The sequence below is a fragment of the Terrapene carolina genome, unplaced genomic scaffold (genome assembly GCF_002925995.2).
Source record: "Terrapene carolina triunguis isolate 2854851 unplaced genomic scaffold, T_m_triunguis-2.0 Scaffold112, whole genome shotgun sequence".
Lineage (NCBI taxonomy): Eukaryota > Metazoa > Chordata > Testudines > Emydidae > Terrapene > Terrapene triunguis.
Window position 1 is genome coordinate 2,736,723 of NW_020664463.1, and position 16,293 is coordinate 2,753,015.

At 41.6% G+C, this 16,293-nt stretch overlaps 1 protein-coding gene across 1 annotated transcript; it reads right to left on the minus strand.

The window, feature by feature from the left end:
- Positions 1-350: 350 nt before the first annotated feature.
- RERGL (RERG like) lies at positions 351-10,412 on the minus strand. The gene is made up of 5 exons (XM_024208385.3): positions 10,224-10,412; positions 9,663-9,719; positions 5,879-5,952; positions 4,019-4,167; positions 351-3,001 (listed from the first exon to the last, which is right to left on the minus strand). The coding sequence occupies exons 1-5, from the start codon at positions 10,273-10,275 to the stop codon at positions 2,719-2,721; spliced, it is 615 nt and encodes a 204-aa protein (XP_024064153.1). The 5' UTR covers positions 10,276-10,412; the 3' UTR covers positions 351-2,718.
- Between the last annotated feature and the right edge of the window lie 5,881 nt (positions 10,413-16,293).

The following is a 16,293-nucleotide window of genomic DNA, read 5'->3' on the forward strand; positions in this document are numbered from 1 at the left end:
ATTTCTTATGTTCTGTAAAAATATCTCTATGAATAAACAGTAATTAGTCTCCTGGCAACCTTAACCAAGTATGTTCTCTTTTTGTTAAGAATTAAGAATAAAAAATAAGTATTGGGAGCTCTACAATTCATTGTGTCATGCATGTATGATTCTTCAGTGTGTGTATGAAACACAATCATAGTCCTCCTCTTGTTAAAGTACCTAGCATTTGAATTTACTATTTGAGGCTGCATGGGCTTCATTTGTAAAGTAGCAAAAGTTGTTCTTTTTTTAAAATCTTAGAGCATTGTAAAAAGTGTAAACATTTCTCTCTTGTAACATTCAAATTGGTTTAATGTCATAACAGTAAATACAGTTAGTTTTCAAATCTGGTTAGCAAGCTGTACGCAGATTGACAGACTACAAAAAAGCAGCCAACTAAGAGAGTTTGGAGGAGTGTTTTGTGTCATTTAATAGATTAGTGCTTTAAAATTCAATCTCTCTGATTCCAATATATACCCTTATATAAATCACCCTTGATACAGTAGGGTAAAGTCTGCTTGGATGTAAAATAGTGAAGAGCCTGCCAACATTCTGAGAAATAAATTCCATGATTTGCAATTTTAAAAGCTATAACTACGTGAAATAAGATGATCTTTTCATCAAGTGATGAACTTTAGTCACAATATATTTTTAGCACTTATGAATAACTTATTTATATTTCGTTAAAGTGATACAGCTTTCTACTTATTTGCATGGAATTATCAAAAGCACTCAGCATTTCCCTAACTCTGCTCGTTGACTTCAATGGGACCAGAGTTAGGCCACAATGCTGAGGGGGTTTTGTTTATTTGTTTTTGGGGTTTTTTTTTTTTTTGGAAATTGCATTTTTGGGTATGGCCACACAGCAGCTGGGAGCAAACCTCCCAGCGTGAGTAAACAGACTCTTGCTCATGTGGCTCAAACTAATAGCAGCATGGAATTTGCAGCTCCAGCAGAGACTCAAGATAGCCCCCTTAGCTTGACTGCAGGGGGTTGGATGGGCTTGAGAACCCTAGCTGCAGCCCAAGCCGCAACATCCACCCTATCTTCAGGGCAGAAGTTCAAACCCACTAATGCAAGTCTGTCTACTTGTGCTAGGAGGTTGGTAGACGTACCCTTAGGGTCTGTTGGAACTAAGGTGATCAGACAGCAAATCTGAAAAAGACCCAAAAATTGGGACTGTACCTATAAAATTGGGACATCTGGTCACCCTAGTTGGAACCAGTATGGGAGAAAGTCAGTCATCTTCAGACCACTTACCTTTCCCTTCATAATTTTTGTACAATCAGAAACATTCAGACATGGGTGCCTAAGTATGCAGTAAGGAGCCTGATTTTCTGTTGCTTAAATATTTAGACTCCAGTGCCTAATGTTCAGCACCTGTGTGGGAAAAAATAATAAGACAGTTCTATAGCACTATCTATACAAATCAAAGTGCTTTACAAAGGCATTTCATTACCATGGTGATGAATATAAGTTTTAAAATGAGTATGGCAGTTAGGACCACAAGTCCATTGAAAGTCTGACTTTGAAACCCAGTCAGACTTGTGCTCCTGACTTAGGGGCTTTTCAGATCCTACTCCTAAATAAAATAGAGTACATAGACAATCATTATACCCATATTGCTGATAAGAAAACTGAGGCATGGAGGGTGAAAATCACCCCTATGCAGAGGACCAAATTAAGGGCAGAGATCCATGGGAGTTAGGTGCCTAAATACTTTTGACAATCTTGGCCTGAGTTCTTAAGTTGGATTTCAGTGATACATTGGCTGAACTGGCCAGCTGCATAAGAGTGAAAGATGGTGTAAGGGATTGGCTTCCACCTCTGAAGCTTGAAATCATGGATTCAAATACCCAGGTGGCCAGGGAAGATAAAATTGATGCATAGGAGTAAATTTCACCCAAAAAGACCTTGTCCAAGGTCACAGAGCAAGTCAACGGCAGAGCCAAAGTGAGCCCAAGGCTCTTGACTCCCATTCCAGTTTCCAATCCACTGGACCATATTTCCGCCCATCAAGCTCCAGCAGGAATACCGAAATGGGAGACAGCTGATGACCTCATTTATCTGATTCCCTACTCATGGCAGCTTTTCAGGGGAAGGAAGCCCTGAAAGTCAGGCATTAAGTATCCTCCACTCATTTACTTACAAGTGCAATATCACAAAGTACCAATCCTGGTTTCAGTTAGTGCAATTGCTGTTACAGATAAATCTTGGAATTCTGAAGTTGGGCTATTGTTCAGCAAGGCACAGAGAGGCTGAGTTCACTGGAAAAAAAATATTAATATTACAGTAACACCTAGAAGCTAGAACCAAGATTAAGGCCCCATTGTTGGTAGGCACTCTACAAACAAAGTAGTAAAAGACAGTCCTTCTAAGAGCTTACAATCTAAATAGACAAGACACAGGTTGAGAGGGGAAACAGAGGCTCAGATAGATGAAGAAACTTGCCAAGGTCCACAGCAGGTCCATGGTAGTGCTGTAAATAGAACCCAGGTCTTCTGAATCCCAGTGCAGTACTCTGTCTACTGGCTCATACTGCCAATCATCTTTGGTTTGTACTGACATATCATCCTTTCAAATGGAGACCTTTTAAACACATGTACTCATTGGCTAAGTCCAAGCATTGCATATGGCCCACTGTTGCAATGTTTCAGTGTATCATTGTTCAATGGTTTCCATGAGCCTGGACATCCACTACACAGACTTCCTCCTCTTCCCAAACATGTTGTTGATTAGTTTGGCCATTGACTTTGACCCACTGGGTCGTCTCTTTTCCTTCACTTTGAAGTTTGTGGTGATGGTTCTTAGGACTTTCGTGAACATGGTCACTACTTCCTGACAATGTTCAGCTGCAGACAGTTCGCAGAACTGGCATTTGTTATCCATTGCCAGCTTTTGTCCTTCATCCCAGCCTACTTCTCTCATATGGCATAGATCCTGCTTGTTACCAACTAAGAATACAGCTGACTCTACCACTCTGAAATCAAAAAGTTTTTGATTAGACAAAAAGCCTTATAGAAATGCTACAGGGTACCTGCTCTTGGATGCTGCATATCCAAAGAAAACTGATAAGAAATGTTTATATTATTATATTAATTTATACCATTGAACGCTATCTAGGATCTCAGTTTGCTATAAAGCCTCCTACCACATCTGTGAGGCAAATGACTTAACCTCATTTTAGTTATGTTTTATTAAGGCTAAACAAATTGTTGACAGTACATTTCCCCCCTTAAATATTAAAAAGAGTATGAAAAATATACACACCAAGGGATTAAGGCTGAGACAGTATATGGTGAAAGGGGTTGAAAATATAATTTAAACAATTTCCCAATTTAAGATGATTTTATTCTCAGGTCATGTTTTATTTAGGCAAAAGCCTCAGCAGGTTATGCATCCCTAGGTCAATTTTTGTGAATAAATTGCACTTAGCACTCACTTTTTAAACATTTAACTAGTTAATTAATTTAATTAATTTGTGCCACTCACATCTGAGCTAATTTAAATTATTTGCCCAAGGACATAAAGGGAGTTGATGTCACTGCCCAGGACAGAGTTTAGGAGGAGTTCTTGGTGCCAAATCCTCCCTGATTGTATCTACACTAGTATTTTCTTCAAACTTCCCATTGGTGCAGCTCCACTGGTGACAGCAATGGGGCGGGGGAGCTGTAGCATAGGCTAACTACAAGCATTTTAATCTGCACGTTGTCTAATCTTGATCAGATTAGTTAGCCTTATATCACCTAGCATGACAGTATGATTTACATGTGAAACAAGAATGTAAAAGCCTAAAGTATATTGGGTTTTGGGTGGAATGGGTTATATTTTGCTGCTGAATTTACCAGCTAGTATATTACTACTTTTGTTGTTATGTTGCTGGGTGCTACTGCTGTACAGAGTGTCATTTTAGTGGCTGTTAGGGTGCCTAGAGCTCACAGACATCTCTTTTCATACGCTGGATCGAAAGAAATGTAATATTTATAATACAACTTACCTTTTGCAAGCTGCCAGGTGGGAATCTCGCAGCCTGTATAGCAATGCCTTTGCAAAGGCAAAGGAAGCTCTGTCGCTGATGTCATACACAATGACAAATCCGTCAGCCCAGTGGAGTTCATCAGTGAGGGACAGCTTCCCCTGTCGTGGCTGAAGGCAATGAAATGCACACAACAATAGAAAGAATCCGTTACTGTTGTCACTGTGCAATATTTTCTTTCTAACTAAGAAACGTACATGTTTGTACAGTGCACAGCACAATGGGGCCCTGATCTGAAACTGGTACTCCAAAGAGCTACAAATAAATAATAACCATCATTGGAGATGATGGTTATAATGAATGTATAAATAGTGTTTCAGAACTTTAAACCGCCCTTGATAGGCCTTAATTATCAGTAAAGTTAAATTAAATCTTACAGCCAAACTCTGCTCCCTTGATTGCAATGGAGTCCCTCTGAATTTACCCCAGGGTAACTGAGCACACAATTGTGGTCATCAGTATTTGTTTAACCCTTTTATATACATGGATGATGGGATGGATTGCACCATCAGCAACTTTGCGGATGACACTAAGCTGGGGGGTGAGGTCGTTACGCTGGAGGGTAGGGATAGGGTCCAGAGTGACCTAGACAAATTGGAGGATTGGGCCGAAAGAAATCTGATGAGGTTCAACAAGGACAAGTGTAGGGTCCTGCACTTAGGATGGAAGAATCCCATGCACTGCTACAGGCTGGGGACTGACTGGCTAAGCAACAGTTCTGCAGAAAAGGACCTGAAGAGTACAGTGAACGAGAAGCTGGATATGAGTCAACAGTGTGCCCTTATTGCCAAGAAGGCTAATGGCATATTGGGCTGCATTAGTAGGAGCATTGCCAGCAGCTCGAGGGAAGTGATTATTCCCCTCTATTCGTCACTGGTGAAGCCACATCTGGAGTATTGCGTCCAGTTTTGGGGCCACCCACTACAGAAAGGGATTTCGGGGAAGAGGTTGCAGTGATAATCAGACAGAACTGTAATGGGCTATCTTGATTGTCTGATTATCACTGCAAAAGTTTTTTCTCTTAATTAATTAGCCTCTTAGAGTTGGTAGGACAACTCCCACCTTTTCATGTTCTCTGTATGTGTGTGTGTGTGTATATATATATATATATATATATATATATCCCCTTACTATATGCTCCATTCTATGCATCCGATGAAGTGGGCTGTAGCTCAAGAAAGCTTATGCTCAAATAAATGTTAGTTTCTAAGGTGCCACAAGTACTCCTGTTCTTTTTGCGGATACAGACTAACATGGCTACTACTCTGAAACCTCCCTTAGAAGTGTTTTATTCAGGTCAGAGTTAAGCCCAGTTGTTAACATGGGGAAGTCTGTATTGTCACTATCATTGGATCTATTTTGGGAATACAGGACTTCAGTTTCCAGGGCTGTCTATTTGGCCATTGCCACGGGTAAATGAAATTTAGTTAGATGTTTTTAAATTAACCATTTAAAAGGATATTTGGGGAAATTATATAAATAGTGATTGCAACCTTTTTGCCCCTCCTATGAATTAAAAGATGCATGTAATTTTACTGTACAATGTTACATTTGGTTGCCATTAGTAGCTGTAAAAATGGAAAAGCCTTGACCAGATAGTTGTCCAATGAAGGGCTCATTCTGTAAAGTTGGAAAATGCTCAGTACAGAGAGAGTCCTGACAGCTACATGTTATAGCTACAGGAATTACAATATTCCATGTCAGTTGCTAAAAAGTGCAAAGTGTGAGTTAGCTTTTCTCCTCTCTCCTCCTGCCACCTCACTCTTTGAAGGACCTTTGGGAGCAGCCTTGCTGTGCTCATCTTTTATAAGTTGCGCTTACCTGTGAACAAGGGTCATAAATTTCCAAGTTCATTTGCCTCCCATCCAGACACAAATGTTTAGTGTAGATGCACTCTACAAGACAAATGGCACTAAAATCAATATCAGAGTTAACAAGTAGAGGGGGGGAAAAACAGGCTTTAATCGCTATACTGCCAATGGAGAAATACAAGATTTGCTGTAGTGAATTAGCCCTTGGTTCATCAAGTCTGCTAGCAATCCTCTGGCAGAGCCTGATGCGTTACTGGAAAGTGAATCCATCCCTCAGATATGCCCACAATGAATTGTGCAGTGCTTAATTGTGTCCCTCAGCTCATGGCTGGCCAGGTCCTATTCCACTGTGATGCCCCAATAGGTGCCAACGTGTGAGGGAACATAGTTAGAACATAGTGCTGGCCATTTGAGACAGCAGATAAGCATGCATAGGTAAATGCTCATGCATTTAGGATATTGAGTAATTTCCCAAAAATCTCTCTACAAATATTATGAAAGTTTTAGGGTAGCTAGGACATGATAGCAACCTGCATGTTGAGAAGTAATGGGAGCAGGAGCTGGCTATGATTTCAGGGTAGAGGGAATGTAAACTTGGAATCAGTTAACTTCTGATGTCCCACTTATTCTATTATGCATGTTCAGCACATATGCAAAGCCTTATGCAAAGTTTTTTCCTCTAGGTAAAATAGAACCATAAGGGTGTAAAACTATTAGTTTTTTTTTTCAATAGGTTAGGTGGGTATGAGTCTTCCTCACATAAGCAGTGTTGGTTTGACCCTATCAAGTTATAATTATGCTGGTATTATACAAGCCTGAACTTGGGTGCTGATCCTGAAAAAGCTGGTACCAGGAGTAACACTTAACTACAATGAGACATTCTAGTGCTCAAATGGAAAACCTCACAGTAGCAAGCATTTCCCTCAGTAGTGTTTGCAGGATCGAGTCTTTAAACTGTATTCTTAGAATCTGAGACATACGCCCAGATTTTTAAAATTACTTAGATGTTGCTGCACTCAGCGTCGCAATGCCTAACTGATTTGGGGGCCTCAGCCTGATTTTCAAAAATGATTCAGGCACTTAGGAGCCAAAATGCTTAAATCCCTTTTAAAAATGAGACTCAGACATTGCAATGCTGAGCACAATTCCTAAATACCTTTAAAAAGCAAGACCTAAATCTCATTTTCAAAAGGGATTTAGGCACTTAGGACACAATCCAATTGATGGGATTTAGACTACTAAGTGCCTAAATCTCTTAGACTCCTAAATCAGTTAGGTCTTGCAATGCTGACCACAGCAAAACCCAAATGCCTTTTAAAATTTGGGGCATAGACTACACTAGGGAAATATTTTGAAAATCTCCATCAGTTGCTAGTAATAGTGGGACAAGATGTTGCCATTATTCTTCTAAGCACCATAAAAACAACAAGGAGTCTTTTTTTAAAAGTCACTATTCTTGAACAAAAAAACTTCAGAAACAGACTTCAAAGAGAAACAGCAGAACTAAAATTCATTTGCAAATTTAACACCATTAATCTGGGCTTGAATGGGGACTGGGAGTGGCTGGCTCATTACAGAAGCAGCTTTGCCTCTCCTGGAATTGACACCTCCTCATCAATTATTGGGAGTGGACTACATCCACCCTGATTGAATTGGCCCTGTCAACACTGGTTCTCCACTTGAGAGGTAACTCCCTTCTCTTCATGTGTCATTATATAATGCCTGCATCTGTAACTTTCACTCCATGCATGTAAAGAAGTGGGTTTTTTACCCACGGAAGCTTATGCCCAAATAAATCTGTTAGGACTTGACTACACTGGCGCTTTACAGCGCTGCAACTTTCTTGCTCGGGGGTGTGAAAAAACACACCCCTGAGCACAGCAAGTTACAGGGCTGTAAAGCGCCAGTGTAAACAGTGCCCCAGCACTGTAAATTAATCCCCTCGTGGAGGTGGAGTACCTGCAGCGCTGGGAGAGCTCTCTCCCAGTGCTGGCGCAAGACCAAACTCGCACTGCAAAGTGCTGCCACAGGAGCGCTCCCGTGGCAGCACTTTGAAGTTTTGAGTGTAGCCACAGCCTTAGTCTTTAAGGTGCCAGCAGACTCCTTGTTGTTTTTGTGGATACAGACTAACAGGGCTACCCCCTGATACTTGACACCATTCTAAGCACCGTGTTGCTCTGAGCAAATCTAATCAGCACTGTATTTCAAACAGTACTGGCAACTAGCAGGCCAGTTACAGTCTAGGGCTGCCAGTGTTGCTAACCTTGGGGGAGCTGAACTGCTGTTTGCAATGGTGGGAACATTTCAAACAATTCCTGGTGCAGACAGGGCCCCGATAAATCTCACCATTCCTAGGATTCTCCTCGACTCCCAATCAGCATCACATTAGTCTTCAGCTACAGCTGCAGTTCTTACGAATATCTGGCCTATGCTCATCTATCTCCTTACCTCCTTCAGAACCCTCAAGCGAATATTTGGGATGGGAAAATTAGAAGGATCAAATCTGCAGCACACTCAAACATTGTGGCGTCCATAATTAAGAAAGAACATAAAACTTTTGAAATGCAATCTCTTTTTGATTCCACTACAAAATGTTCTGGGCTGCTTTGTGGATTGCTTTTTATTTTATTCACCTCCTAGTTGTAGCAGGGCAAAAAATATTTTCAAACAGTGTTTGTACAGCCCAAGCTTCTCTTTACAAATACATGGGTTTGTTAAAAATTTCCCTTGAAAAACAGCAGGTGTTTTTTTGTTTTTTGTTTTTTTTTTTTTGTGGTGAAACTCACAGTACTGGCTAGTTCCCCTGTCCTGTTGAGTCCAGCTGATTTAGGAGATTCTCAGAGACACAAAGGGCAGTTATGCACCCAACTCCTTTCCAAAGATTAGATTTGGATTGTCAATCCTTTGTGGTGTAGACTTTTTGTTCTGTATGTACAGCACCTAGCACAATAGAGCATTGGTCCATGACTGGGGTTCCTAAGCACTACTGCAATACAAATAATGAAAAGGGAATGGGAGTGGGGTGGGGTGGGTAACTGCCCTTTGTGCCTCTGGAAATCTCCCTCTTACTGCATTCTCTTTCTCCAGGTGCTCCATAGCTTATCTATGGAAAATGCAAGTCTCTTAAGGCCAAATTTTGCCTTTTCCTGAAAAATGCCTCTTGGAACAAGAAGGTTGTTTGTAGAGAAGATAAAAACATTACTTCTTCTATTTCTTCACTCTCTTCTTTAATTGTCTTCTCTCCACTTTATGGTGTACAGAGTTTACCAGCCTTTTTGTGTCTGCTCTAGTCAAGTTTCTTTAGCTCTTTGCCCTTTTTATTTCTGATTAGTACTTTACCTGGCACACCGTGTGCTGAGTTTTACATGTTCATTTTTATACATCTGCTTTCTACATGAGTTTTATGTTTCTATTCTTCATATTTTATATTTTCATCAGCAACTCAAAGTAACAAACTAAAATTAAATCACTATTTTAAAAGATTATTCGGTTTCCATTTTAAAGATACTTTGTGAAACTATAATAAACCTACTTCTCCGGGATCAAATAGCTCATCATCCACTATTCTCCTTGGAAAATCATTTCAATGAACGTATATAACCCAAAAAGAAACACCTTGATTAGATGTTAGGAAACACTTCTAAACAGAACTGAGAATTTAAAAAGAAAATTCAGGTATGTATTTGGTAGGAAATTAAAATTGACATTTCATATTTATATGGCTTTAGTGCTCGTTAGAGGTATGATTTATAGAATGCCTAAAACAAAACGCAAAGTTGCGAATGGGAACTTACCAGAATTAGAAGCATATTCTCCAATGAAACGCCTGGTTAGGAATCTCACTGTTAGGGCTGCAATACAGAACAAACTCCAGCTGAGCACATGCCTGGTTCAGTGACGGTTAACTTTATACAACTTTTGATCTTACTTGGGGAGCAAAAATCCTCAACATTTAAAATTCAGTCGTGTTCTCTCCCCGGCTACACACCGCTCCAAATGATTGCCAAGGGGGAGTGTTGCAAACTGAGATTGGAGACCGAACAGTTGAGTGATCAATAATGCAAAAGTCTTGGCGGGTGGGGGGGAGGTGAAGATCCGGGGCTCCTAGTAGTAGCACAATGGAAGAGCCAGTGTGCAGCTGGACTGGACAAATCTTTAAACAGTGCCGCTGTTTCCTACTTTGTCTTGGTGCAGAAAACCGCTGGCCATTGATTCGCATGATCAATGGATTATTAAAAAAGTCAAGTTGCTCGAGACGCAACCACCCTTACAAAACTTGGGAGGGACCCGGGTAACATGTAAATCCCACTAGTTAAATCCCCCCCCCAGCCCACAAAGTTAACTTGTAAGCTTACCAGACTTGCCAGCTCCTCTACTGCCCAGCACAGCGAGCTTCAGCTCACTCATCCTGAGCCAGCCTTCTCTCCAGCTCCAGACTGAGCTCTTCAAACGGCTTCTTCAGTGCAGAGCCTGCTGCGTCTTCCAACTGTGCTGCAAGCTTGCTTTGCTGCTAGTGCCTCCCCTCCACCCCCTGGCAAGCTCTAGTGACCTGCACGCAGGGGCCCCGGCGCGCTCCCACAGCGAGCACTCCCCAAACCGCTTCCCCTACCCGCCACTTCTTTATAACCTCCTGGGCTGGGGACGTCAAGGGGAGGCAGTTGTCGATCTCTTTGTTCCTCTAGCAACGCAGCTCTGCGGACCGCCCACGCGGTGTTGCCTGCAAGAAGCAGTTAGACTGGGAGTTGCCCAGGCGCCTCTTCCTTCACCTTGGCAGCGATCATCACCAGGGTTTCTTTTCTCCCCTTGGGAGGTTTCTAGTTACCGATCAGCGCAAAGGACAAGGAAGGGTCAGTGGCTGGTTGTTTTGTTTTTGTTTTTGCAAATGAGGCAGTCACTTCCTTTAGCGATTCTCACGCACGTGCATTTTGCAGGAGGATGTGACAGTGACCCCCTTGGATTTGTGATGATACATGGAAATGGAACAAAGTTCCTCTGGCAAATCACATATTTATTTCTGTCTGTAAACATTTACTCTGAGCTGAAACTTGTTTGCAAATTCCTGACAACCTCCCCCATATTTTTCCTCGCTTTTTGCCCACCATACAATAAATAGTTTGTCTTTGTAAAGCCAGGTGCAAAGCTTAGTAGTTGTAGCTGTTCTAAAACTCAAAAATGTTTTTATTAAGTTGTTTGCAGAGAATTTGTCTTTTGGACCAAGGGCTTTGGATGTTGGTGAGGACATTAAAATAGACAATTGCACATGTATGAAAAAAAGTGGTACCAGCAATGCAAAGTAACTTTTACTAGGAGCAAAACTTTAAAAAACTATTTTGACCTTCAAATCACTTTACAATCACTACAGCCCTGATCCTGCAAACACTTAGGCCCATGTGTAACTTTGTCTATGTATCAGGATAGCCGTGTTAGTCTTTATCCACAAAAACAAGGAGTCCGGTGGCACCTTAAAGACTAACAGATTTATTTGGGCATAAGCTTTCGTGGGTAAAAAACCCACTTCTTCAGATGCATGGAGTGAAAATTACAGATACAAGCATAAATATACTGACACATGAAGAAAGGGGAGTTACCTTACAAGTGGAGAACCAGTGTTAACGAGGCTAATTCAGTCAGGGTGGATTGGTCCACTCCCAATAACTGATGAGGAGATGTCAATACTGAGAGGGGAAATTGCTTTTGTAGCAATTGCTTTTCACTCCATGCATCTGAAGAAGTGGTTTTTTTTACCCACGAAAGCTTAAGCTCAAATAAATCTGTTAGTCTTTAAGGTGCCACCGGACTCCTTGTCGTTTTTTGTCTGTAATAGTGTTATTGATTTCAATAAGGCTATTCAGTTGCAAAAAGTGCAAGATGGTAGCCTAATTAAGGCTCACAACCACACTGTGAAGCAGAAAAACATGAGAGATGGGGAAACTAATGAATAAAAAGGGTCATTTGGCCAAGTTCACACAGTCAAGTCAGTGGCACAAGTAAGAATAGATCCCTTTCCTACTTCTAGAACTGTGACTTAGCTGCATTGTTCCATCTCCATATAGAGGCAGAAGTTGGTTCAAAGTTTTACTAGCACATATGCTTGCAGAAGCTAATTTGTAATCTCATGCACTTGAATAATCATGAGAACAACTTTTAAATTCATGTTCTGTAAACATTCACACAGAAAACCCCATTGTAAAAGTTATTAATCCATCAGGGAACAGAAATAATGCCTTAAGATTTATGTGCTCACTGACATTCACAGGTAAATAACAGTCCACATTTCAAGTAGCAATCCACATGCAATTTGTTCAAACTATGTTGAATTACTTTGAATAACAGTACATTAAAGAGATACAAGCTGGGTGAGGTAATATATTTTCTTGGGCCAACTTCTGTTGGTGAGAGAGACAAGCTTTCCAGCTTACCCAGAGCTCTTCTTTGGGTCTGGGAAACTAATTCAGCCCTGGTCTACTCTACCATTAGGTCGATGTAAGGCAGCTTACATGGACCTCATTCTGTAAGTGTCTATACTAAGTTTATGTCTAAACTAGCATTTTTGTCGGTATAACTTATGTCGCGCAGGGGTGTGAAAAAAAAAATCCCTCTGAGCAACGTAAGTTACGCTGAGAGAAGCACCGGTGTGGACAGCACTATGTCGGCGAGAGACATTCTCCCACCAACATAGCTACCGTTGCTTGTTGGGGGTGGTTTAATTACGTCGGTGAGAGAGCCTCTCCCATTGGCATAGAGCAGTGTAACTTACCTTGCTTGGGGGCTGTATGTGGCTCACCCCCGAGCGACATAAGTTATACCACGGTCAGGCTTTCTCTACGCTAGCACTTTTGTCTGTAAAACTTTTGTCGGTCAGGGGTATGAAAAAAGTTTCACCATCAAAAGCGCCGGTGTGGACAGCGCTATGTCGGTGAGAGACGCTCTCCTGCCCACATAGCTACTGCCACTCGTGGAGGGTGGCTTAATGATGCCAGCGGGAGAGAGCTCTCCCGCCAGCATTGAACGGCTACACAAGAGACCTTACACTGGCACAGCTGCAGCAGTACAGCTGTGCCGCTGTGAGGTCTGTGGCGTAGACATGGCCTTTTTTTGTGTCATTGCTAAACCCAAGGTGGAACAGATTGGTAGGCATAAGTAGTTAACACATATTTCAAGGGACCATTCAAGATGAAGTGGCCCATTAACACCCTTCCAGTCATAGGGGAGGAAAGGTAGGGGGGGTGGGGGAAAGCAGCTGGGGGGAGGAGGGGTTATATCGCTACGGGGTGTGAAAAAGCCACTCCCCTGAGCAATGTAAATTACACCGTTCTCAGCGCCAGCGTGGACAGTGCTATGTTGGCGGAAGAGTTTCTCCTGCCAACATAGCTAGCGCTGCTCGCAGGGCTGGAGTAATTAAGCCAATTACTGACAGGGACAGCTCTCCCGTCAGCTTAGAGCAGTTATATTAGAGAGCGTACAGGCAGCGGCACAGCTGCATCACTGCAGCTCCGCCGCTGTAAACTCTCGAATGTAGCCGTAGCCTGAGTTAGTTTCCCAGATGTGAAGAAGAGCTCCGTGTAAGCTCGAAAGCTAGTCTTTCTCACCAACAGAAGTTGGTCTAATAAAAGACATTATCTCACCCCCCCCCCCGTCTCTCTAATATCCTGGGACCAACACAGCTACAACAACACTGCATAGTACATTTAAAGACAAGCATGATCTGTTAGCAGAAATTTTGCAAAGTAAATGAGGCAGCATTCATAAAACAACATAATGTGAATTATTTGCTTGGCACTAGTGTTAGGAGTAAAGAGCACCATTCACTATTACCCTGTACAGTCATCTACTCCAATGCAAAGTGAGTGTTAAATGAACCCATTCTGAATTGGATTTGTTTTTCACTCACTCTCCATTGGTGTGTATGACAAGTGAACTGGGTCCAAACTGTTCTGTGTATTCAGTATCACACATTTTCCCATAGATAACTCAGAATCCCTTATACATTTCCAAATGCTATGGCATCATAGACACAGGTGCCGACTTTCCAATGTCCCGGGGGTGCTCGACCCCTGGCTCTGCCCCAGGCCCTGCCCGTACTCCACCCTTACCCCCAAAATCCCTACCCCACCTCTTCCTGCACCTGCCCTGCCCCCGCCTCTTCCCCGCCCCATTCCGCCCCTCCCCCGAGCACGCCGTGTCCTCCCTCCTCCCTCCCAGAGCCTCCTGCACACTGCAAAACAGCTGATCGTGGCAGGTGGGAAGCACGGGTGTGGGGGGGAGCACTGATCGGCGGGGCCCACCAGCAGGGGAAGGCACTAGGGGAGAAAAGGGGGGCTGATAGGGGGGCTTCTGGGGGTATTCAGCACCTACCATTTTCCACCTTCCACGGAGTCATTGCCTATGATCCTAGAAATCTGTGGGCTTTGTGTAGAACTAATGAAAATGAATTAATTATTAACCAAAGGAGAGATTGTCAATGTCCAACCAATTAAAATGGTACAAGATGTAGAAACTAAACCGAAAAGTTGCCTTTGATTTGGTTAAGTTGGGAGTTGTCAACCATTTTCACAGTGTGGACTGCAGTTCTGAGGTGAGATTGTCGCATGGACACTTCCTGCCCATTCCCAATCCCGTGGACTAGCTCTCCCTCCATTTGTAATTGATGCCATCATGTGGCAATTATAACAATTGCTTACAGAGAAAAGTAATATTAAAAGAAGCTAGTTGCCTAATGCAGTTTAGGAGCTGGAAACAAGAGTCAGAAGTACATGACCAACAGCTCTCTGTGTACCATCAAAGAGCACAGTTAGGAACCACTAGGTTAAGTAGGTTGAAAGATGTGCCAAATGCTACATCCAAATTTGGCATAGAATTTCTAAAGGTCTCAGAAATTCATATACCTACATAATCTAGTCTCTTTCTAGTTTACAGATTATGGCACCAAGTAAAATAAAACCTTAATTAGTAGCCATGTATTCTAAAACTAAAAAGGCAAAACCATAACCCACTCCTGTCCAAATCAAGTCATCAAGAAGGACATGGTTAACTCTAACTGCCATTTTGGCCAACACACCAGGGGTTGAATTGAGCACCTCCCAGAAATAGAAGCATGAGTCCCTACACTGGAGCTAAAGAGACAGGCTGTGCACATAAACTGTAACAGACTCCCATCCTCTGTGGATTGGGGACATATTACATACCCTGACCAGTGGAGTATGTACACATTTTTACAACTGGACAATAATAACAGCAAAATACCACTGTCACTTATTGTTACTCTCTCTTCATGTTGTTTAATGGAAATAAAAGCTATTTTTACAAGGGTAAAAACTGCCATTTTCCTCCTTGAAAATGGTGAATTTCCCTTGGTAGAAATTCAGGATTATTTTGTCCAGAAATTGAAATTTCATCACATTTGCTGTGAAAAGCCATGTTCCTTAGCAGAAATTACAGATTTGATCTAGGGGGAAATGTCGCTAATACTCAAATTTTTTAACAAATATTTATTTATTTTAATGTTGGATGTGAAAAATAAGCCCTTGTAGTTTTGCACAGATTTACCAGCATTGTGCTGTCTTTCCTTGTATCATGGAGGATTTTGCAATCTCCCGTCATACCTCCTAGCTGACAACCATTGAGGGACAAAGACATTATGACAGTGTTAGTTCTATTACAACTGCAGTTGCTTCAGATCCAGACATTGCAATGCATATAAATGGCCAAACAGTTGTAGGTTTCTGCTTGAAAATAAAATTGAGATGCCATGTAATGAAGTAATAATGCTTTATGGCGAAAGCTTTCAAATCTGGGAACCAAACTCTAGGTACATAAGTCCAAAAATTTTAGCCTACATTGTACATCATCCGTCTTCCTAAAATGTTTTTTTTTAAAGTGTGCTCAAACCCTTTCCAAAGACTGGGTGATTACCGTAATTAAAAGTTTTCCTTTCAGTTTTGGAAACCTCTCCAATAGCAGTGCAAGTGAAACTGACAAGTAGAGTTTCAATATCTAACCTGAGTACAAATGGTCAAAAGTAATTTAGGCTCCAATTCTGCAGTGTGAAGTGAGTTGCAATATAGATTGTAAGCTCTAAGGTAGTGTCTTTAATTTCATGTTTACACGGTGACTAGCAGTTCCTGATTGAGGCCTTTAAGTGCTGCTGCAATGGAGATATTAAAAAAATAACAATAGGGTCCATCTGTGCATCTCAAATTGCAGAACTGGAGCTTTAGGTTCCACTCTGCATTAGTAATTAAGATGTTAATGCTATAAGAGGCAAGGAATTTTAAAGAATTACATATATTAGATGTTCCTTTAAGACTGAATTTTCCAGCTCTGGTTGCAGATATGTGAGTCATGTAGAAGAGAATTTCTTTGAAAAAAAAATTATTTACATCTTTTCTGTGAAGTACCGTAAATGCTCAAGTTAATAGTAAAAGT